This window comes from Dermacentor andersoni, chromosome 11 (assembly GCF_023375885.2).
Source record: "Dermacentor andersoni chromosome 11, qqDerAnde1_hic_scaffold, whole genome shotgun sequence".
Lineage (NCBI taxonomy): Eukaryota > Metazoa > Arthropoda > Arachnida > Ixodida > Ixodidae > Dermacentor > Dermacentor andersoni.
In genome coordinates, this window is record NC_092824.1 from 51015149 (window position 1) to 51035291 (window position 20143).

At 47.8% G+C, this 20143-nt stretch overlaps 1 protein-coding gene across 1 annotated transcript in view; it reads right to left on the reverse strand.

The window, feature by feature from the left end:
• The window catches only part of LOC126518185 (uncharacterized), a 32247-nt gene extending 21410 nt beyond the window's left edge, over positions 1-10837 (reverse strand). The window contains exons 1-3 of the mRNA XM_072285192.1: positions 9793-10837; positions 3366-3753; positions 880-1023 (exon numbers count right to left, since the gene is read on the reverse strand). Coding sequence (XP_072141293.1) covers positions 880-1023; positions 3366-3729 — 508 coding nt within the window. The 5' untranslated portion in view covers positions 3730-3753; positions 9793-10837. The remainder of the gene's footprint in view (positions 1-879; positions 1024-3365; positions 3754-9792) is intronic.
• Positions 10838-20143: the final 9306 nt, after the last annotated feature.

The window sequence follows — 20143 nt, forward strand, 5'->3', positions numbered from 1 at the left end:
AGCTGTTTACTCGTCATACTGTCATGTGGGGCGTAATGGGGTTTTTTCAGGTCGCTGTATGAGCCTTTTACCCTTACGTCCGCTCTCATTCTGTATTTTGTGGAAAGAGAGAAATGAAGATTATTATTATTATTATTATTATTATTATTATTATTATTAATTATTTCTCGTGCTAGTAATGTCCACCTTTTCGAATTATCCAGCTTAAAGAAAGAACTATGCTATCTGCAACAGGCGATTTTTAGAAGTTCCGTAAAACCTAAGTAATCACCCGTATATTTAACACAATCAATTTGTGACCCTCCGTGGTATAGTAGCTCCGTGCATGGCTAAGAGGCGTTGCGCTGCTGTGCACATGGCCGCGGGCTCAATCCCGAAACTTTCGTGTACGGTGTACGGGGGGGACATGATAAAAAGAATACTCAGGAAGCCAAATTTAACCAGGAGCCCTCCTCTACGGCGTCTCTCATAATTAACCCACTGTGTTGTTTGTGCAGATGTTAAACGTATCGTAGATCTGCATAAAGTCAAGTTTAGATGTCAACCGTAACGCTTAATTGTAAACAGTTTACCCCTTAATTAAAAGCCATTATATAGCGTGACCCTAGGCGTATCACAATTTGCGACTTCAGAGGAGATATTAGGACAGATTTAGCGTAGTTCTCCGACCACCTTTGTGGAAGCCGACAAACGTTTCGCCATTAGCTACACGCATATCTGCGGAGAGGCTTCTAGCGAGATGAGTTTCGCGGAATGCTGTATACCCACAAAGTGCTATCCCCAAAGTATTCTTCTCAAAACCGGCTCGCAACCAGATCCGTTCAGCGCGCTCGATCCTGCGAACCGTTTCCGCGATGGACAAAGCCTGCCGAGACGTACCGCAGCAGAGTCCTATCACTGGCACCAGAAGGGCAAGGCTGCCGAGGGCGAAGCACACTATTTGGCCCACGCCGACCAACAGGGCGCCTCCGATGGACAGAACCTTCAGCGGCATGGTCCGGCACTGAACGGTCACAACGGGCGCTGCGAACGTGTGAGGGTGAGAGGTGAGCTATAGGCACGGCGGCCGCCAACCGGAAACTATTTCGCTCAAACTAACGTGATTCACCCTGATTCGGGCAAAGCTATAACATTACTCATTGCTTGGAATAGTGCGCACTTAATAAAGCACGAACTGAGGAAGGAACTTCAGCAAATCGTTTTGCTGGAAACAGCGCACAAGTATATCAATTCTTCGTTTTCTGAAGTGGTACACACTTAAAAAAAAAGGACATCTGTGCCCCCGCCGCTTCTTTGTGGATAGGCAATACGCGACAAGGCAGACATTAGCAACGAGGAAGATTTCCACAATAAGTTCGCTGAATTCCTAAATGTATTTTTTGATCAGATGCTAGAAACCGATAGATGGCTGGAAAGTGGCGCTACACATTCTTAGAATTTCGGCTAAGCACTGCCTCGCCACTGCTCTGCTTCAATTTCGCAATCGCAGTATGCGCCCCAAGGTTAGAGAGCTAATTAGTACTTTATTAGGTAATTATCAAAAGTATTATTAATTCATTCATTTCTTGTTCTTTATTTCCCTTTCTGTCTTTCTGATTTCTTTTATTTTGTTTGTTTGGTTTCTTTTTCTTTTTCTTTATCTTTTTTTTTTTTGTAGCCGCGCATCTATGTTCAAAAACTCTCGCCGCGTTTGATCGTGGCTAAGGTGTAGCGTGCCATTCCAACATCTTCAAGACTGCCGTTTATCACGTGTTTTGTGCCCACTTTTTCTGCGTATTACGGATATTTCATTTGAACATTCTTCTCGGCAATGCCTTCGTCTCTTGACTCTTGAGCGTATGTAAAAAATAAATTCACCGAAGATCACGTTGCAATCCCTAATGCGAAATTTGGGTGCAGCTGTATACGTGTTTTCATTTCTCGATATATTGGCAAACGGAGCGAAGTGTGGGCACGACTGCCTGCTAATCGTGACGCGTGGGCGCGACTAACAGCAGCCGCCGCAGACAGACCTCCGCTCATCCAGCGCTTTTGTTTCTACACAGACGACGCGCGCTACCCTGCCGCCATCTCGTAGCCATCGCCGCAGCAAAGCACGCCTATTGGTTACATCACTCGGCTATCGTGCCCGACGGCAGAGGTTCCATTCCCACATCGGTCACACATTACTTGCTCTTTCTTTAATTGGGCGAGGTGAGACAGCCCCCGCCTTCCGCAAAGTGCCAAGAAAGATAAAACCACATGAATAGATAACCCACATGAATCCTGAAAGGCAACTGCACCGAAATCACAATTCCTTCTTCCACGCAAGTTACTAGTTTATTATGAAGCAATGAGTAATGCAAATCCTGGATGTCAAAAGAAAATGCAGAAAAACTTGTCAGAATTTTCTTTCAAGAAGGCTACAAGTTTTTTGAGCTTTTGGCCAGTGCTTTTTGAGCTTTTCGTCAGCGTTCAGAACTCTTCAGTTTCCTGCGGCGAACGTCGGCGTCAAAGTAACCGAGCGAACGAACAGAGCTAAAGATGAAAGAGTGAAACCGGAGCGCAGCGGGGAAGGAAGGACGCGAGGAGGAAAGGGGAATAGGAGGATGGCGTGGAACCACGAGGCGGAAAGCGGAGGAGGAGGGTATGGCGGAAGGGTGAGACGTGTAGTGCGGTGACGATGGCTACTAGATGGCGTCAGACAAGCGCGCGTTGTCTGGGAGGTCTGTTGGCGGCGGCTGCTGTGAATCGTGCCCACGCGTCGCCCACGCGCTGCCTCTCGCGATCTCCAGGTTAGCGAGGCAGTCGCGCAACACGTCGCTCCTTTTGCAACGTACTGCACGAGACAGATTGTCCGCGCCAGCCAATGTGTCGCGAAATGAAAACAGAGAGTGCTGTGCTCAAATTTCGAATTAGGGAGCAAGGAGTACGGAGTATTTCTTGCAAGAAGGGTGCAATCGTAGCGGGCGTCTCCCTTTTGTCCTTGTCCGCTGGCTCTAAAGATGTTATCGAAGTTAGGGTACCAACATGACCAACGTACAGCTCTGTTACTCTCCTTTTCATAGCAGCAGCAAGAAAGAAATGATGCAACCAAATATCGCTTTGTCTCATCTCAGATGACCTGGAATTCCGGCTAGTTGGTTATTCATGAGCGTCAAATAACAGCGCGTAAAGAACTCACACTGAGGACAGAATAATAAACGCATTTTCGACGTTATTCAGATAACTCGTTTCTATAGATGCTCCCGGGCCCAACGTTTAATATATAATATCGTTACGCCCGGAGGGACGACACTGAGACGGGAAAGCGTGTCGATTTCTACTAAACCGATGGCGCCACGTGATTGTAGGGCATCGATCAACGCTAAGTGATCAGCGCTCACACAGCGTGTATGCCAGGCTGTAGATGAAGGCGTTCATCCAGGCGACCGCGCCTTTGGAGGTGGTGGCGAACGCGTCTCCCACCGCGAGGAACATCACCGGCATGGCGCGACGCAGCAGGGAGCAGCAGAAGACGTTCCACGCCGCTGCGACCGCCACCTGCCAGCTGTGGCGGCCGTCCGGCACGAGCTCTTCTCTCGGCTGCTGCGGCTGTTCACCCGGCGGCGGTGGCGCCTGTTCACCCGGCTGCACCTGGACCTCTTCACCTGGTTGCGGCTGTTGACCATCTAGCTGTGGCTGATTTTCATCCAGTTGCGGCGGTGACATGGACTGTGGAAGGCCCGGTGGCGGTTGCGTTTGATCCATGCTCCGACGACTATACGAGTTTATCTGCAAGGTCCAATTCGTGAATCTGCCATGTCATTACACTGAGGCAACCACTTTCGCGCTAACTTTTTTTATTGCGATAGTAATTATATGGACCCTCCACGCGCATTTCTGCCGTCGCCGTCGCCGTGAGGTTCCGCATGAGTAAAAGCGTGTGAGGGTGAGCAGGCGAACGCGGTTCAATCTCGCGTGCGCGAGCGACGAACGCGGCCCGGATGCGCTCCCTCTCCTGTAGCGCGCGAGGCAGTGTGTTGATGGTGATAGTGATCTAAAGAAAGGAAGGACGCTTGCAGGGTGTTGAGGCGAGGCAGGAGGGACGTTCTTCTCCGGCGTCTGCTACGGTGCATTGATGTCCTCCTCACCCGCCGCTCCGTACAGAGCGGAGACAACCACAGCGTCAACTACGGCGTTGGCCACGCCAATCGCGGACCCCATAGCAGACGCTTTGTGGGACGCGGTAGGGACGCATTGCCGGCACTCGTATGTCTTGAAAGCGGTGTGCGACGTGACTGATGCGAGCACCCGCGTGGACCTCATCTACAAAGCGATCTGCCAATGTTTGCAGAGTGCACTTAATGCCACTAGTTTCGTAGGCACTGTGCATTCGACGTTTCGTACGCGGTGAAGCGACAGATGCACGAAGGACTTGCGGCTGCTGCCACGATTCCTCACTCCAGGGTTTTCACAGGCAGTTTCCGCTGTCATCGAGCCATGTGTGTTCATGCTTACCTGTGCGCGGGTGACAGCATGCTGGTTAATTTAGTTAAAACACGTTGACGGGCTAGTCGGTTTGAATCCGTGATAGAATGTGTAGGCGCGACTGAACGAGGTCGTAGAAAGAAGCAGACAAACAAAGACAACGTTGTCTCCGTGTGTCTGCTTCTACGTCCTCGTTGAGTCACGCTCAATCATTGTTAATTTAGTTAGTAGGCGAATGTTTACAAGCTTATACGGCCAATAAAGCTAGTATCCTTACTTCGCACAGCTATCCAATAATTTGCTATCGCAATCGCTGCCTCGCCGTTCCAGTGGAACTGCGGCTTTTTTTAAAGCGAGTTGATCTTGTTGATGGTTGCGGCAGTTTTCTTGGCGAATTTCTCGACGCAGGATAGCGCACAAGCATTATCGAGTCGGGGTATACACAAAGCAATCTGTACTGCCGCTACAGATGTGCCGGTGACTGGCTCCGTTCGCTTCGGAATTACGCAGTGAAGCAACAAGCGCTACCTAAACATTCTCACTGCATTAAATAGGCGCCTACAAACGCGTCATTCCTTTTTTTATAAACTTAATTTATTTCTTCACTCATCCGATTCATTGATTGGAAGAGCATTTAGCGTCAATCGCAAGAGTACTTCAATCCTTTCAACACAAACTTGGTCTTTAAGACCCACGTACTTTGGCGCGAGAGCTGTGTTGAATCTGAAGGCTTAGATGCTGCGGATCGCCTTCGTCAACCAAAGTGCACTGCCCGTCTTTTACCGGAGCACGCTGTTTCGCCTTGTCGCTTCACCCGCAGATTCACACCCACAGACCAACTCGCACAGTGCGTGCGGTCTGCATTATTATTGCGATAGCAGTTAAAGACTCAGTGTGCATCTCCGCCGTCGGCGTTGCCATGATGTTTCGTAAGCAGTCAATGCCTTTTGGGAGACACTGACTTTTTCAAATGCGTAACTATTTCTATGCCTACCCAACGAGGAAACCTGACCATCCATCAGTCACGTAAGACGATTACTTTCAAGATAGGGCCCGCGGCAGCGAGCGAATTGACCTTCATGGTGCCACTCGTTTCAACGCCAACGAATCGGCGAGAACACAGCGCACACGAAGCTATCAGTACTCGGTGCACTCTGTCCCCATCGCAGATCGCTTTTAAGATTGGGTTCGCGCGGCCGAGCACGATTGATCACGGCCCATAGTGGTTCACCGCGGACAGATAATGCGCAAACTAGCGATAACGGCTCATAATTATTGCAACGTCATTAGCGCAGGTGGCGCCACCACCTGCAGTAGTTTGCTTGCGTAATCAATTCACCTTGCGCTATTTCGTGTCGCCGCAGCGCTGTCGGTTATACTGGTCGGATCAAGTTTCATAACATTGATAATGACACCGGGCTGCGTGGAGGTGAACAAGTGACACAATGCTTACGCATACTTAGACAACTCCCAGAGGAGTTTCTGCGTGAATTTACTTTCTTTTGTCGACGGCAAACAACTAATGCATGAACTGCGCTTAAACTCACAAAGTGCTGATAGAACCATCAAGTCACTGCACGTTACATTCCGGTGTCTCCATATAGCAGCCTCTGGACTACAGGGATGCATGCGAGTACTAATATTCACTGCCGAATCCAATACGTATCGAATAGTGCCAGGGGAGGATCAAATCGAATAATCTTCGAATACCTTTCGAACACTTTACAAATAATGAACAGCCGTTTTCGCCATTTCTATAAAACGATCTTCTCACCTTACAGTACATTCCAAACGCGCACAAGTTTCCATCATCACATTGCAAGTTATGAAGCGTTCTTTATTGAAAGCAAAAATAAATGCGCAACAGGAAAGAATGAACAGCTTAATAATCGCACGCTCGGCGACTCCTTAGAGAATGCAATGACTGGTTTAGCCGGAAAGTCCTAATCCCTGAGGGACGCAGCGAGCTCCACTAAGAACTATTGTTTGAAATGTATCGCACTTTTGCTCTAACTGCATACTTGATGACTCCCTGTTGGGGATTCGAAATATTGGAGAACTTTGAAAAACTTTGAAGTTGAACTTATTCGTGCCTACGATTTGAAGACTATATCTACTTTATTGCGCAATGGCGAAAGCTATATATAGCCGAAAAAACGTTGAAACATAAAAGTTGCCACTGCACATTTCACTTTAGTTGGATGTCAGAGAGTGTAGTGCGTCCCATTGACTCTTGCCGTACCGCGCCCCTTGGGCATCGTTATTCCGCTATCGATGGTTTGAAACGCCGCTTTCGAGACCTTCCGCGCCGCTCACGGACACACTGCGATATCGGACGCGAAAGAGGAGAACTGTATTTTCCTTTTCCAAGCAGTTCGCTTTTTCCCTGCTGGCGTTAATTTTTGAACGCACTCAGATGTTTCGCGATCGTCGAAGCAGAAAGCAAAAATGGCCGCCTCCGAGAGCGGCGCAGCCGCTTCGGAAGATCATAGATATCTCGATGCCGCTGCGTCTGCGGCTGATTTTATCGATGAGGCGAGCGGCAGCGAGTCGGAGGATGCTGTCTTTTCGTCGAACTTTGACTCTGAGGGCGACGACGAAGCAAGTCAACCCCGAACGTCGGCGGCGGCAGCCTGGCACGCCAAACTGTAGGGCTTGCCCTTACATTTTTGTAGTGGATTCCCAGAGATAGTAACTACTAGACAACAGTATTTTTTGTGTATCTCGTAATTTTGTTAAATTCTTTTTTTAGTAAATACAAGCATGCCATTACAAACTTAGTTCACTTTTATCCCACAATCTTGATTCTGGCAATTTATGTCCGTTTTACGACATACATCTCGTGAATAAAACTGCTATGCGCGAAAAGTGCATTTATTCTGCGTTTTGGTTATATATTACATAATATATTTAGTGCAGTATTTCTATCAGAAAAACGTTATCTGGCGTAACCTACAGAAAGACCCTATTTTCCTCATGGTAAGCAAAAAGTTATTATATTGGCCCATTTCGCGCTGTAATTCGCTGTATACGTCGTCATACCGAGGAGCTCGGCTATAAAAACCATATTTTAGAAATAATAGTTTCGTTATTCCAAAGTTCTGAATATTCGCGCACCCCTACACTGGGTGCACGGGAAGACTTGCTCCAAAAGCACTAAGACACGCAGCAAGTGCCCGTAACAGTTAAGAGAGGGATTTACTCTGGCCCCGAAATATCAAAGGATGTGAAAGATATTGAACTTGTAGCAGCTCTCAATCCCGTGTATTTCACCACTTGAAAGGATTACGCTTAGCAGGTGATAAGGTTGAGAAGCGTATTTATCACAACGTCATCGACGTTGTCACGACGTCATTACACAGGTCCGCATGTGCAAAAATTGTGCATGGCACAAATGCTACGTATGACGACCTTGGTTATAACAATGTGAACCCGATAGTTCTACGTGCGTCTCACTTGCCTGCGCTCGCGTATATACCGCAAACCGCAAGTAACAGTGCAAGCCGACGTTTCATGACGTCATTAGTCATCTACTACCTAGGTTCGCAGAACTGGCTCGCAGAAACAAGCTGCGGTGGGGGCTCCGGAACCCAAATGGAGAACTTCTCCGTTATTTCTTTTCGCTATACCAACCCTTTCTCGCTGAGTAAATGCGAATCAAGTCTCGAAGAAAAATCACCTAATGTGTAGTTTACAAACAGACGTCGCATTCGTCGTCTGCTCTGACCATCCGCCATTGCTGGGTGTTTCGTTTATGTGCCACCGTGTGTTCGACGTTCGCTACGACGCATACGCTCCGCAAATCTGTGGTCGTATAAGAGCTTGGCGGGCTTGCGGGACCAACGCGCAATCTCGCTGTGATGAAATAGTCGAACTTTGCGACGGCGTGGACCAAGAAAAAAATTGGCTGAAGGCTTAGCTTGGTTAAGCCTGGAAGATAGCGAAAGCAATACCCTTGGCTGCGCCTTGGTTCGGCTGACGGTGTGGACATGGTTGCCCTTTGTTAAACTTATGGCTATACATCATCCGACATAGCGCAAGGCAGCGCGCCGACCACTGCGAGGAGCCGAGCTGTAGCCCCGTTTATCCTCCTAGCGTGACGCCACACCAGCGAGCGCCCTCTCTCGGTAGCGCCGCAGCAACGGCGCGCAAGGCTTCGCCTCCACCATCGATGCCGCGAGCTGGGGCCCAGTCTCTCGGTCTGGCGTGACGTCACACGGTCACGTGACGCGCAGCTGTGTAAGGAGGCGCCAGGCCACCGATGGGCCGAAAGTGCAAGCAGTATTGCTTTCGCGATAAAATGTGCGTCAGTGCGGATGCCCCTTCAGACACACCGACGTGCTGCCAGCTAAGACGCGCGCGGGTGTGATTATGTAATTACCTAGTGTTGTCCGCGAACTATGTCACTCGGCAAGAAAGAAATTGGTGAACATCCGTAACTCGCTGCGGTTTAACGATTACGTTGGGTGGGAAACATATCAGCAAAGCACCTGGTGGCTGGTCTGATCATACCGCCTTCAGCGAAATAAGAGCGAGTTCCTTCGCGCGTGTTTGGGCATATAACTGCAGCGGCTGTACGTGGGCCAGTTGACCCTAATAAGATTTGGTTCAACATCTAAACATCTAAAAGAAAATTGGCGCATTTGTTTTCGTGCGTCGTCAGGAAGCTGCATTAGGGACTAAAATGAGACAACGAACACGCGCTCGTACTGTTCTTTTTTCTGCGCTGCTCCCACCACGAATCCAATGTTCATATCTGGAAAGGAGTACTTGTCGCACTGAAAATGATTCCGATTTATGCGGGTTCCCTGGCTAGCCACAGGTAATCACTTTTTTATTACCGACTGCAGTGCGTGTTTGGAATGCCCTGTTATCACTTTTGGTGCACGCGGTTCGTAGTCCCATACGTGCCTGGTTCGGAGTAGTTTGGCTGCTTGGCAGTGTTGTTGCTTCTTTGGCGGCAACCGAAAACTGCGCAGGTCGGCACGATCGCGACGCGAGAGAGAACCTCGGATCAATAACAGCAGCAGCACAGAAGCCCGAGCACCTGCGTTGTTACCCTTGGTAAAATGACAGAAGTTAATTATTATTACAATTAGGTCTTGAATTTTTAGATCACTCTGAGCGTCTCGCAGCGCGAAAAAGTCGACGGGAAACTTGGGCAGAAAGGTGACCGGATCGCCATTTTGACTGACTCGTCCTTCGCCTTCTCCCGCTGTAAGATGTCACCTCAGCAAAACGCACTTTAATCATCCCTCTTAGCTTAGCTAGCGACTCGTGACTGTACGGCGTGCTGAAAAAAACGCGAATCGAGGAACATTGTTGCAAGCTCAAGATGCTTACCGCACCGATGAACTGCAGCCGTTCCTGCGAAAGCCTGTTCTTCTTCTGGTGATGCCTGAACGCGCGCGGAGAACGAGGCACGCGCTACGCCGATGCTTAGTCGCTCTTCTTCCTTGTCTTCCCCCGCCTGAAAAACGCGGTACGTGGCTAGCAACTTGTAAAAGACAGAGATAATAAACTTTTATTCCGAGTAAACGCAGTGCCCGCCCTGGGTGTGAAAGAGCACCAGATATTTAATATTTTGCTTTTTCCTCCAGGGCGGAGGCATGCAGTAACACTCAGAAGGCCACAGACTAACTCCTACGTCCACGGGATCTTAAAAATCTAAAAAAAGAATAATGATTGGCTGCTAAACAGACAACAGCAACGAGATACCAAACTAAGTTCAATAGACGCACGCAGAACTGCCGGTTGTAAATGTAGTTGCGCGACGTAAAATGAAATTCCGGGGGTTTACGCGCCAAAAAAAAAAAAATAATAAAGAAAGACCTCGTTACGAGGCACACCGCAATGGGAAACTGCGGGTTAATTCTCAGCAGCCTCGGGCTCTTCACCGTGCACCGAATTCATGGGGCACGAGCGTTTTTAGCATACCACACCCACTGGAATGAGGCAGCGCTGCGGTGGTGATTGGACCCGTGACCTCGTGCTAAGCCGCGCAACGCGATAGCACTGGGCTACTGCGGTATGCGGTCCGCAACGAGAAAGAAACATTATCGTACGCAACTCTGTTATAAGCCCCCTTAGAAACATAAGAAACAAGGATGTCGCAGTTTCGCCCGAAAGGCGAAGGCTCAATAGCCATAGCAATCTATTAAACAACTACACAAAGCAAGGTTCGTACTTTTGTCCGCTGTGTAAGATTGCAGCAAGCATTCGCTTACTAATTAAATTAGCAAGTGTAGGGTCCCGCGTGCACGTGCAAATACGCACAGATCTCACTCGATGACGGCGCGAAACGAGAGGAACGAACTCTTCTGCTGCCTCTTGAACGCGTCTCCGAAACTGGAGTCTCCGAAACACGCTACCTTGGCTCGCCCTCCCTATTGCCTCCGTCCGAGATTACCTCCAAGACAGGGCGAGGGTGGTGGAAGACCGGGCCAGTGCAACGGCCTGACGGGCTGCCTAGGCGGCGCTGCAGAAACGTCGGTCAACAGCGCCCTCCAGTGCCGCGCTTATAGGTTTCGGGTAGTACAAAACACGACGCTCTCCTGGTGAATGCAAGGCGCCACGGTATATCTGCTCGTCTCAGCTGCGCTGAGTTGGGAGTTTCAGAGCATTTCGTGCATCGTAGGCATTGTAGCACCCTTTCTGTCGCCAAGGAAGCAAGGCGCCGTGCCGAATGCGTGCACAGCGCACGAAAAGTCGCAGACACCGTTTCGGTGCGCGGCCGCTTTCAGTGCGTGTGCTGCTCAAGTAGCATGATGCCAAGCTTTAACGGCAGACTGCTGCAATATGTGTCTATTCGCTTAAGCAGCTGCACCAACTCGGAATCGTGGCCTAATAACAATGAATTTGTTCACCAATGAAACGAATATTACGCTGCTGGCATTACCATGCACCGGGACTCAGCTTGAGCGGCTCTGGTATATGTATGCTGCGAAAGCGCATTTCAAGACATGACAATCAGTAAACACTGTGATTGAGTGCCTGTATCCTTATCACTGGCTGACGCGCAGGGGCTCTTCTTTTAAGAGCGTAAGCTCTTACTCATCACATTTCTCGATTTCTTGAGGTCTGCTACCATGCACCTACCTTCGGCGTGAAATTTTCAGTTCAAGGTATTCAAGATGGCGGCCACCATATTAAGTCGATATAGCAACCCAATTGTTAATTGATTGTTGACGTCACTCGTATATCGAATTGGTGACGTCACTGGTATATTCAAGATGGCCGCCAATCGATGACGCCAACAATAAATCGAAGGTGCCACGCCTCCCATAGTAAATCAACAGCAACCAATAGGTGGTTGGTGACGTCACGTAACTGTGACATCATAATCCAAGATGGCGTCGTAGTCTACAAATCTCAAATCCAAGATGGCGGCCAAATTCACGTGCCAATAATGACGTCATAATCCAATGTGGCGGCTAGAAGTGAAACCACATGAGTATGCCGTCATAATTAAAGATGTTGGCATGGTTTAGGAATCTGAAATACAAGATGGCGGCCAAATTTGGGTACCAATGATGACGAAATGGTCTAATGTGGCGGATAGAGGTGGAACCACGTGATTCTGACATCATGGGACGAAATGGCGCCATAGTTTGGGTTTCCCAAATCTAAGGTGGTGGCTTTCGGTTTGACGTCATAGCCAAGACGGCGGCAACTAAAATTAGTTGGCGCTGAGGTCGAAGTGGATTTAAAACCCCTCAATCTCCAAAAGTAGCGCCAACCACTTTCCTAGTCCACCGCTCCATTCCCGGCGAGGCCTCGACCGTAGCGCCGCCCGCGCTGGCCCTGCTGTAGCAGACGCCGGCTAACGCGCTACCGGAGGAACTCTGCGGAAAAAGGTCGTTCGAGCCCTGCGGAGCAGTTTTTGAGGCGAGAGTCTGCTTCGTCAGTCGGTAACTGGCCTTAATAATGTCGTGTTGGCATTGCGCAATATTGCAGAAAAGGACCATTCTTTAAGGCGTAAAGCGCCCGGAAGTTGAGAGTTCGTGTTGCTGAAACACGACGCATGCACCCGCTGTGCTCAAACACGCGCGTAATTCCCTTAGTCTCAGGTTTTCACTCATGCGTATGGGGCTTCGTAGGTTCATTTACGTACCTGCAAGACTTTTGTTCCGCCGGCGATTGAGAGATTCTAACTGTCTGGGGCCAGCAACGCCAACAACAAGTTCGCTTCTCCTCCGCGCCATTTACAGATGTGTGTAGCTTACGCAGGGGTGGTGGTAGCCATGAACAACGTTTTCACACGTATACAGTATCTATAATTTGAACAACGTACTCGCACATGAAATAGTATTTATTTATTTATTTATTTTTGTTTGTTAGTTAGTTAATACAGCGCAAGTGGTTGGAATTTAATAGCAAGAACGAACTTGATGGGACAACTGGACAGAAGTTCCGAAAATAATTATTCCCACCCCTCACTGGCACCGCTAACACTCTTGTTGAAGCGGTAAATTTATTTCTGTATAGAACGTGCGTCTGTATTCTCTTGCGGTTTAAGTTTCAGCAGGGAAGCGGTGTTGCTTTAACTGGTGCACTCCAAGGCACACAAGACAGAGAAAAAAATTATTCTTTGGTTTTACGTGTCGAAACCACGATCTGATTGTAAGGCACGCCGTAATGGGCGACTCCGGATCAATTTTGATCCCCTGGGGTTCCTTAAAGTGGCCCCAATGCACTAGACACCGGCGTCTTTGCCTGTCGCCACCCATCGAAATGCGGCCGAATTGGTCGCCATTTGATCACGCGACCTCCCGCGATCAATCCGTCTGCGCGTACTTTTCTCGCGCTGGGCCGACAATGGCGGTCGGAGCGCGATGGAAAGAAAGAAATTTACAAAAGCACGTCACGTGCTTCCACATGACACAGATTGGCCAATGGAGTAGCAGTGGAGGCTGCGGCGACAGGTTGCGTGTAGGAGGAAACGCCGGGGAGAGCGCGGTGGTGGAAAGGTCTAAGAATTGCACTACTCTTGGAAAATCGAGGGGTTTTATTCAAAACTCCGCCGGGTCAGCCCCATAGCGGAGAAAGGAGGCGAAGCGTCGCGGAGGAGGAAGGTAGGCGGAGGCGCGCTGGGTTGACCTCCTCTGGCAGTTGCTACTGTTGCGACGAGGGAAGTTTTTACCTGTCAAAATAGTAATCTTGGGCAAACAGAAAGCACAGAATAGTTTACAGAGGCCATCTCTTTACCTAATACGTACAGGGTACGCCCACTGCTTGCGGTCGCCACGATGAAGTATACCCCAACTGGCATTTTGCGTAAAAGCTCGACATTCGCTGAGGGCGAACTATGTAAAGTTATAGAGAGTATGTGCATAGCCAAGCAGAGCGTAAAGAATGAAGCCTCAAAGCAGCGATCGCACGGGTTTGCAGTGACTGACTGCGCGTCTTCGTACATGTCCGCGCACATGTGTCGCTTCGTGCCGTGAGCTTTAGGCCGCAGCACGTGAGCATTTTATCAACAGTGCACAAGCAACCAAATTGTTGCGTCGACAATCAGAGCTATTCAAATATAATTTCGTTAGAACTAGGGACATCGACGCCTGCGGAGACTTGCAAAGTGCCGTCGGGACGAGACAATCATTTCTTTTTTTTTTTCGAAATTCTTGGATGCTTCAGTATCATTATTTCTCAGGTTGCGTCGCACTGTGTTTACCTGTTTTCTCAGCGAGCAATTTCCCGCTGCTTCTTTTCCTTAATCCAGCACATTCATTGTTTGGTGCTAATACACACAGGAGCAGATGTCATGCCTTTTTATATTGTATAAATGTATAATGTATAAAAATGTCATGCCTTCTTATAATCTATAAATAGCGGGACAGCGCGAAAAAATTCACCGACAACGTATGAATGTGTGTGAAATCGATATCATGTGGTATGTATCATGTGGCCGCTGGCTGTGTGGCACTCGGTATGTGCTCGATGAGCGAACGGGCATCTGCCACTCTTCAATTAACCTTTCTTGACGTCAGTTTGGGTCATTCGAAGTATCACAACATCAAACCAACACAGTGACGTTCACGTAATGCGATTTTTCTTCCAAATGAGGGTCGATGTCAACGATGCGCTTTTTTCCACCGACTCTCAAAAAATGCATTCTTGCCAAATATTATCTTCAACTTCAGGTTTGTGATCTTTAAGGGCTTTGCTTGGGAGATCTTGAGATAAGAGTCCTTTGCTACAACCGAAGCGATGCAGGAGGATTGTTCTGATTTTCTAGCTGCAATATAAAATGACGAAGTATTTTTCAGAAGACTGCAAACATTCTCAGAATGACTGCTGTGGTTATCAGCGATGACATGTAGGCCTGTGAGTTTATGTTTCTGGCTCCATTCACAGTCGACGTCTGCCAGGAATTCATATTTGCCATACGCCTTTAGGACAACCCAATGTAAATTGGTACTGCGGCTCTAAGAGCACTTCTCCTTAGGTCGCCTTGTACGCGTGATTATTCATTCTTTGTATCGCATTTTGAAAACATGGCGCGTACGAATGTGCGAATAACGTTGAAATGCTTAGTGAGCTGCCTCAAGTTCCACCTGAGGTCGCTGAACGTCTTTGAGTACGACCGTCAGCTTACGAGGTGAGAGCACCATTACCTTCCATGAAGCGTGACTCGGCCCCAGGGCTGGACGGGTTACCCGTAGAGTTTTGTCTAACATTCTGAGAAGATATTGGAGCCACTTTCGTGTCTGTTATCAGCCGCTGCTTTGATAACTTTGAATTCCAGTGTAGTTTTCGCGACGGCCGTATTGTGCTGATAACTAAGCACAATCCATCATCAGTTCGTGCAGAGGAATGGAGGCCAATCACGCTTCTCATTGTTGACTACAAAACGTTCACAGCTATTCTCACGCGCGACGCTTCGGAAGCCTGATGCCTTCCTCAATAGGACACCATCAGGCATGATCAGTCGCTTGCAGACAGATACACAGTCTCTCGTACGTTACGCGTGACATAATGACGTACACGTTGAAGAGGTCAGCACGTGGTCTCCTAGTTTCACTAGATCAAGAAAAGGCATTCGATCTCCTTGAACATAGTTAGATATCTAATCTACTTACCTCGATCGGCTTATCGTGAAATTTTTTCAGCTTATTAGGACTCCCTATTCAAATATCCGAAGTACATTGTTTCTTGATGGTCGTGGAAGTGCACCATTTCCCGTTACTCGTGGTGTTCGTCAAGGGTGTCCTCTATCCAAAGTACTCGTTGTGATCAGCCATAGACCCATGCGTGTGCGGTCTCCCACTGCCTGGTTGCGGTATTATGAAGGTGACAGCCTTCGCCGATAACGTCATATTGTATCTCAGGAATGCAGACAGGTTATCCCGTAGCCTTCGAAATTTGACTGAGTATGGAAATATTTCAGGTGCTGCGCTAAATATTTCAAAATGTCGTTGTTTCTTCATTGGTTCACCACAGATACGCCAAAGTCCGCTTTTCGGTCTTCAAAAGAGCGATTCCCTTCGTATTTTAGGCCTTGATTACACCTATGATGGCATATCAGACTCTGTGTGGCCCTCAATTCTTGAATATGTGAGGCGAAATGTACAATATGTTCAAGTTCATGACTAACCCCTATTAGAAAGAAGGTACTTAGCAGTTTGTATGTTGCGGCTGAGTGTGGTAGGTTTGTCACGTTGTACTGCCACCGTTACAGGTTACTAGGTCCTTGCAGTCCCTTCTTGGTTCCTTCTGGTCGGGCAGTACAGAACTGTTTTGTCACGCGGCGCTTGGGAAACCACGCTCTCGCGGTGGGTTTCCGTTCCCATCCGTGTCTGTCAGCTGCCGGTTACTTGCTCTGCGATTTCCGCTCCGCCTGTTACAGCGTGACAGTGTCCTTCGCGCGAACTCGCCTGCTAATCTCTTGGCACAAAAATTGGTTACATCTTACCAGGCGTGCACTTAAATCACGGACCATAAGTGTTAAACGCACCTGCATTTTACTCTACGGCCATTTTTTATCGCCACATACAGCAGGTATGTATTGACTTTGATGTTCTCTAAAACCGTGTTGCAGCTCCTATGTCAGCCTAGTTCCCCCTTCGCGCCGCGCACGTTCCAATAATGTGTCGTGGGATGCGATAACGGCTTCATTTCTGCGTGGCCCCCTACGCGACTTCGTGTGGCGTCTAGGGTGGCAAGTGCTTCTAACTCGTGACAGGCTAGAGTGGCTGTGTCCCAATTGCCCCCTTCAAGAATCCAATAAACATGTGCTGCTGCCATGCGTCGTTGCGAGGTTATATTATTGGAGGGCCGTCCATGCTGGTTTTCGTGGCCTTGGAGTTAGCCGCTTTATTACATGTGGTCGCTGCTCATGTGGCCGCTTTGCGAGACTTTTAATTGCTGCGGTGGCTTTTTGTCTCTGGCGTAACCGGTGCGAGGCAGTTGCCGCGGGGCATCGTCGCCGCGCTCTGTTTCCACTTCTCGGGAGGCTCTACTTTGAGCTATAGTATACTGTCGTTTCCGTCAGAGGAGTTACTCTTCCTTGGGGAAGGAGAGTTCCGTCGAGAGGGGTCATGGCTTTTGCTGTCAGTGGCAGATAAACGCGTAAGGGTTCATTTTAGACCAGCCTGGTACTTGTAGCCAGGCCATCAGAAGTATTCATTGAATGTGCATAGAATGTAGCTGCCCGTTATTTCTTTGTGTGTGTGCTCTCGCATACATGATCATTTTTGTATATACAGATCTCATAGCATCACTTCAAAATTATGTGAAGTGTGCCTGTCACGTCGTCATTGTACATAGTGATAGTTGTCTTTTTTGTACGCTGCTCATAATTCATGCAGTACAATGCCTTGGACACAAGTACAGCATCTGCGATTTTACAAAGTGACCGCTCGTCGGCCACCCATGATTTCGAGAGTATTCTTTTCACCAGGATTAAAATTTGCGTCTAGGCAAGGCATAACTGTTTCGCCCGCGTGCTGGCTCTGCTGTAATAGTCTTACACTAGCTGAGGATTTGTGGATGTTGACTTGCGAGTATATTTGCCCAGCTATGTGGAGTACATTGTGCAATCTCGGTTAGTTCTTGATTCTAGTCTTTTTTTCCGACGTCGATGTAAGCTGACTCATCAGAAAGCGAGAGGCCAAACTGGCCAAGAAAGTCTGCAGTGTTGTCGAGAGCTTGTTGCATCATTCTTGATTTCTGTATAAGATAGCTTTCCCATAGACTGTAGTACTTTTTGTAGTATCCGTGTGTTGCTGTTGTGGGTGGGCCAAATGTACCTCGAACTCTCAGCTGGAATTTTCTGTCTTTCAAAAAGTTACCGTTGAACTTAACTGCTATACCAGAAATTTTCTAGCTCAACACTCCTCTTATTAGAACTGCATGAGGTGCTGCTGTTAAAAGCCTCTTCACTCACTTCATTCTTTCATAAGCGGTTTTACACAATGCATCGTAGTAAAGGTTCTCCTGCTTATGGCCAACTCGTATCTGCCAGAAGGGACAACTCTTGAAAAAGGTTTTTATTGTGCTGTGTGCCTGCTGTAGTATGAGCATTCATGTCCTGTCATTTATACATCTGAAGAACCAGCTTCCTGACAGAGTATTTTCTATACCTCATTATGCTTATTTGTGCAGTGTTCTTGAACAATACATATTTATGCAATGAATGTTTACACAACCGAAGTATCAGAAAAGGTGCTTGTTTTACAATTGTGCCTTTTGCTATCGATTGGCGTTAGATTTTGCATAAGCATGGTCCCATATACAATATTATTTTGAAGTTTAAGGGTTCAATAAATGATGATGAAATGAATCTAAGTGCAAGAGCTTTTTTTTTTACCTTTGACTCCCATCGAAATGCGGCTGCCATGGCTCGCATTTCAACCCCTCGCCTTGTGTTAGTAGGAGAATGCTATAGCCACAGTGGCAGGTGAATAACTTTAACAATTTTGTTATAAGTCTTTCTTTCTTGCCTGTACATGTATCTAAGCAAAACTTGGAATAAGTTTGCCATTGCAAAAAAACAGTTTGTAGTCCTTTATAGAATAAACCGCATATTGTGTATAGTTGAAATGCGGAAATTTCTTCTAAAACCCCAAGGTAGTATGTTCTTGCAAGTAGCATGGTATTAAAGATAGTAATCATGGCGGATATCGTTATATTGATTTGCACACTAATGTATGTGACCACAAACTTTATAAAAACAGTTACTAGAAACATGTAAGGCATGGATGTTTCTGCACACTTGATCAGCTGTGAACCTGTAAGAACAGTTTGGACTTAAAAGATTCAGTGATTCAGAGGAAGGGATGCAACTGGCTGACTTCACTGCAGAGATTTAATTTGGTTTTCTTTAACGGGTCGTTTTCTACAGTTTCATCTCCAAAAGAACAGGCTGTTAGCCTGCTTTTCGCAGTGTTGCACGAGTTTTACATGATGGTGCAGGAGGGTACGTTGTCACTGTTACACTATAGCATGTGAATAATTTACTTGTTTTACTAACTGTAGCGTTAATTACCGTCCAAATCAAATGTTAATGCAGGTTCAGTAAGAATACAAAATCGGCAACGTATTCAATGTTTTTTGGTTTCTGTGCAAGTAAAAAATATTATCCAGAGAAAAGAAGCAACTTACGTGCATGAAATATTCCAAAACAAATTAACGACGCCGTTTATTCAAGCCACGAAGTTACTGCTATCGTAGAAAATTCATTTCGATAGCCTACACGTTTGCTCTGTGAAATTTAATAAAGAAGTGAGATAAGATAAGCTTTCCAGATGCATCGGGAAATTCATGCTTGAAAACCGATAAGAAAATGCAACTAACTGTAACGCGTTCAGCACAACATTGTAACTTCGGGTACTTTGCTGTTCTGTCATTTGCCCTTGCCGACATCGAAATTATTTCAGCTGCTCCATGCGCTCGATTTTTGTATGCTATTCAACAAAAGAAAATTATGAAGGCTCCAAAAGGCCATGTCGTCTCCTGGCAACTCGCGAAGGTGTACGAAGCAAACATCAAAATGCACTTCATTTGCTGCGTAGGCTGTCAACGAATGCGTAGAAATGGGAGAATAGAATCTGCGGTACAAGTTTTCTATTCTTCCGTCGCGTACGTACCGCATTCGGCAATCCACGTCTCCGCGCATTGCACTTACGGAGCGAGGCGCCATTTCCCAAAACAAACCGGCGAAATAGCTCTCAGCGCAATTTCGACGGAAAATCGCAGCGATCGCTGCGACAGTGCGACTGTGGGACCAACCGGATGATCGCTGCCGAAATTGGGGGGTCGGCACTACGACTGCGATTTTTGTCGCAAACGACGAAAATCGCATCATGTGAAGCAGGCTTAAAGGGAAGCTGAAGAGTCTGTCGAATTCAATAAGACGCTCATATACGGATTCGGGAACCTTATAAACCATGTAAGTAAAATTTGGGGGTTTTTTTTCAATTAGGATCGACGTAATCGTCGGTTGAAATTGCGCTGTAGCTCCGCCCCCCCCCCCCCCCCCCCCCGTCGAATGCCGCGCGCTGCTGCTGACGCTGACGATGCGAGCGGAGACCGGAAACCGCGGTGTTGTGACGTCAACTCTAGTGTTTCGTTCCTTCGCAGCGTCCGCGACCGTGCCTGACCGCGCTTGTTTCTGCGTGCGTGCCATCGTAATCTGCTTCGATCGACCCTGCATTCCTTTGTTGGTGCGTCTGCGTGTATGTAGAGTGGTAGT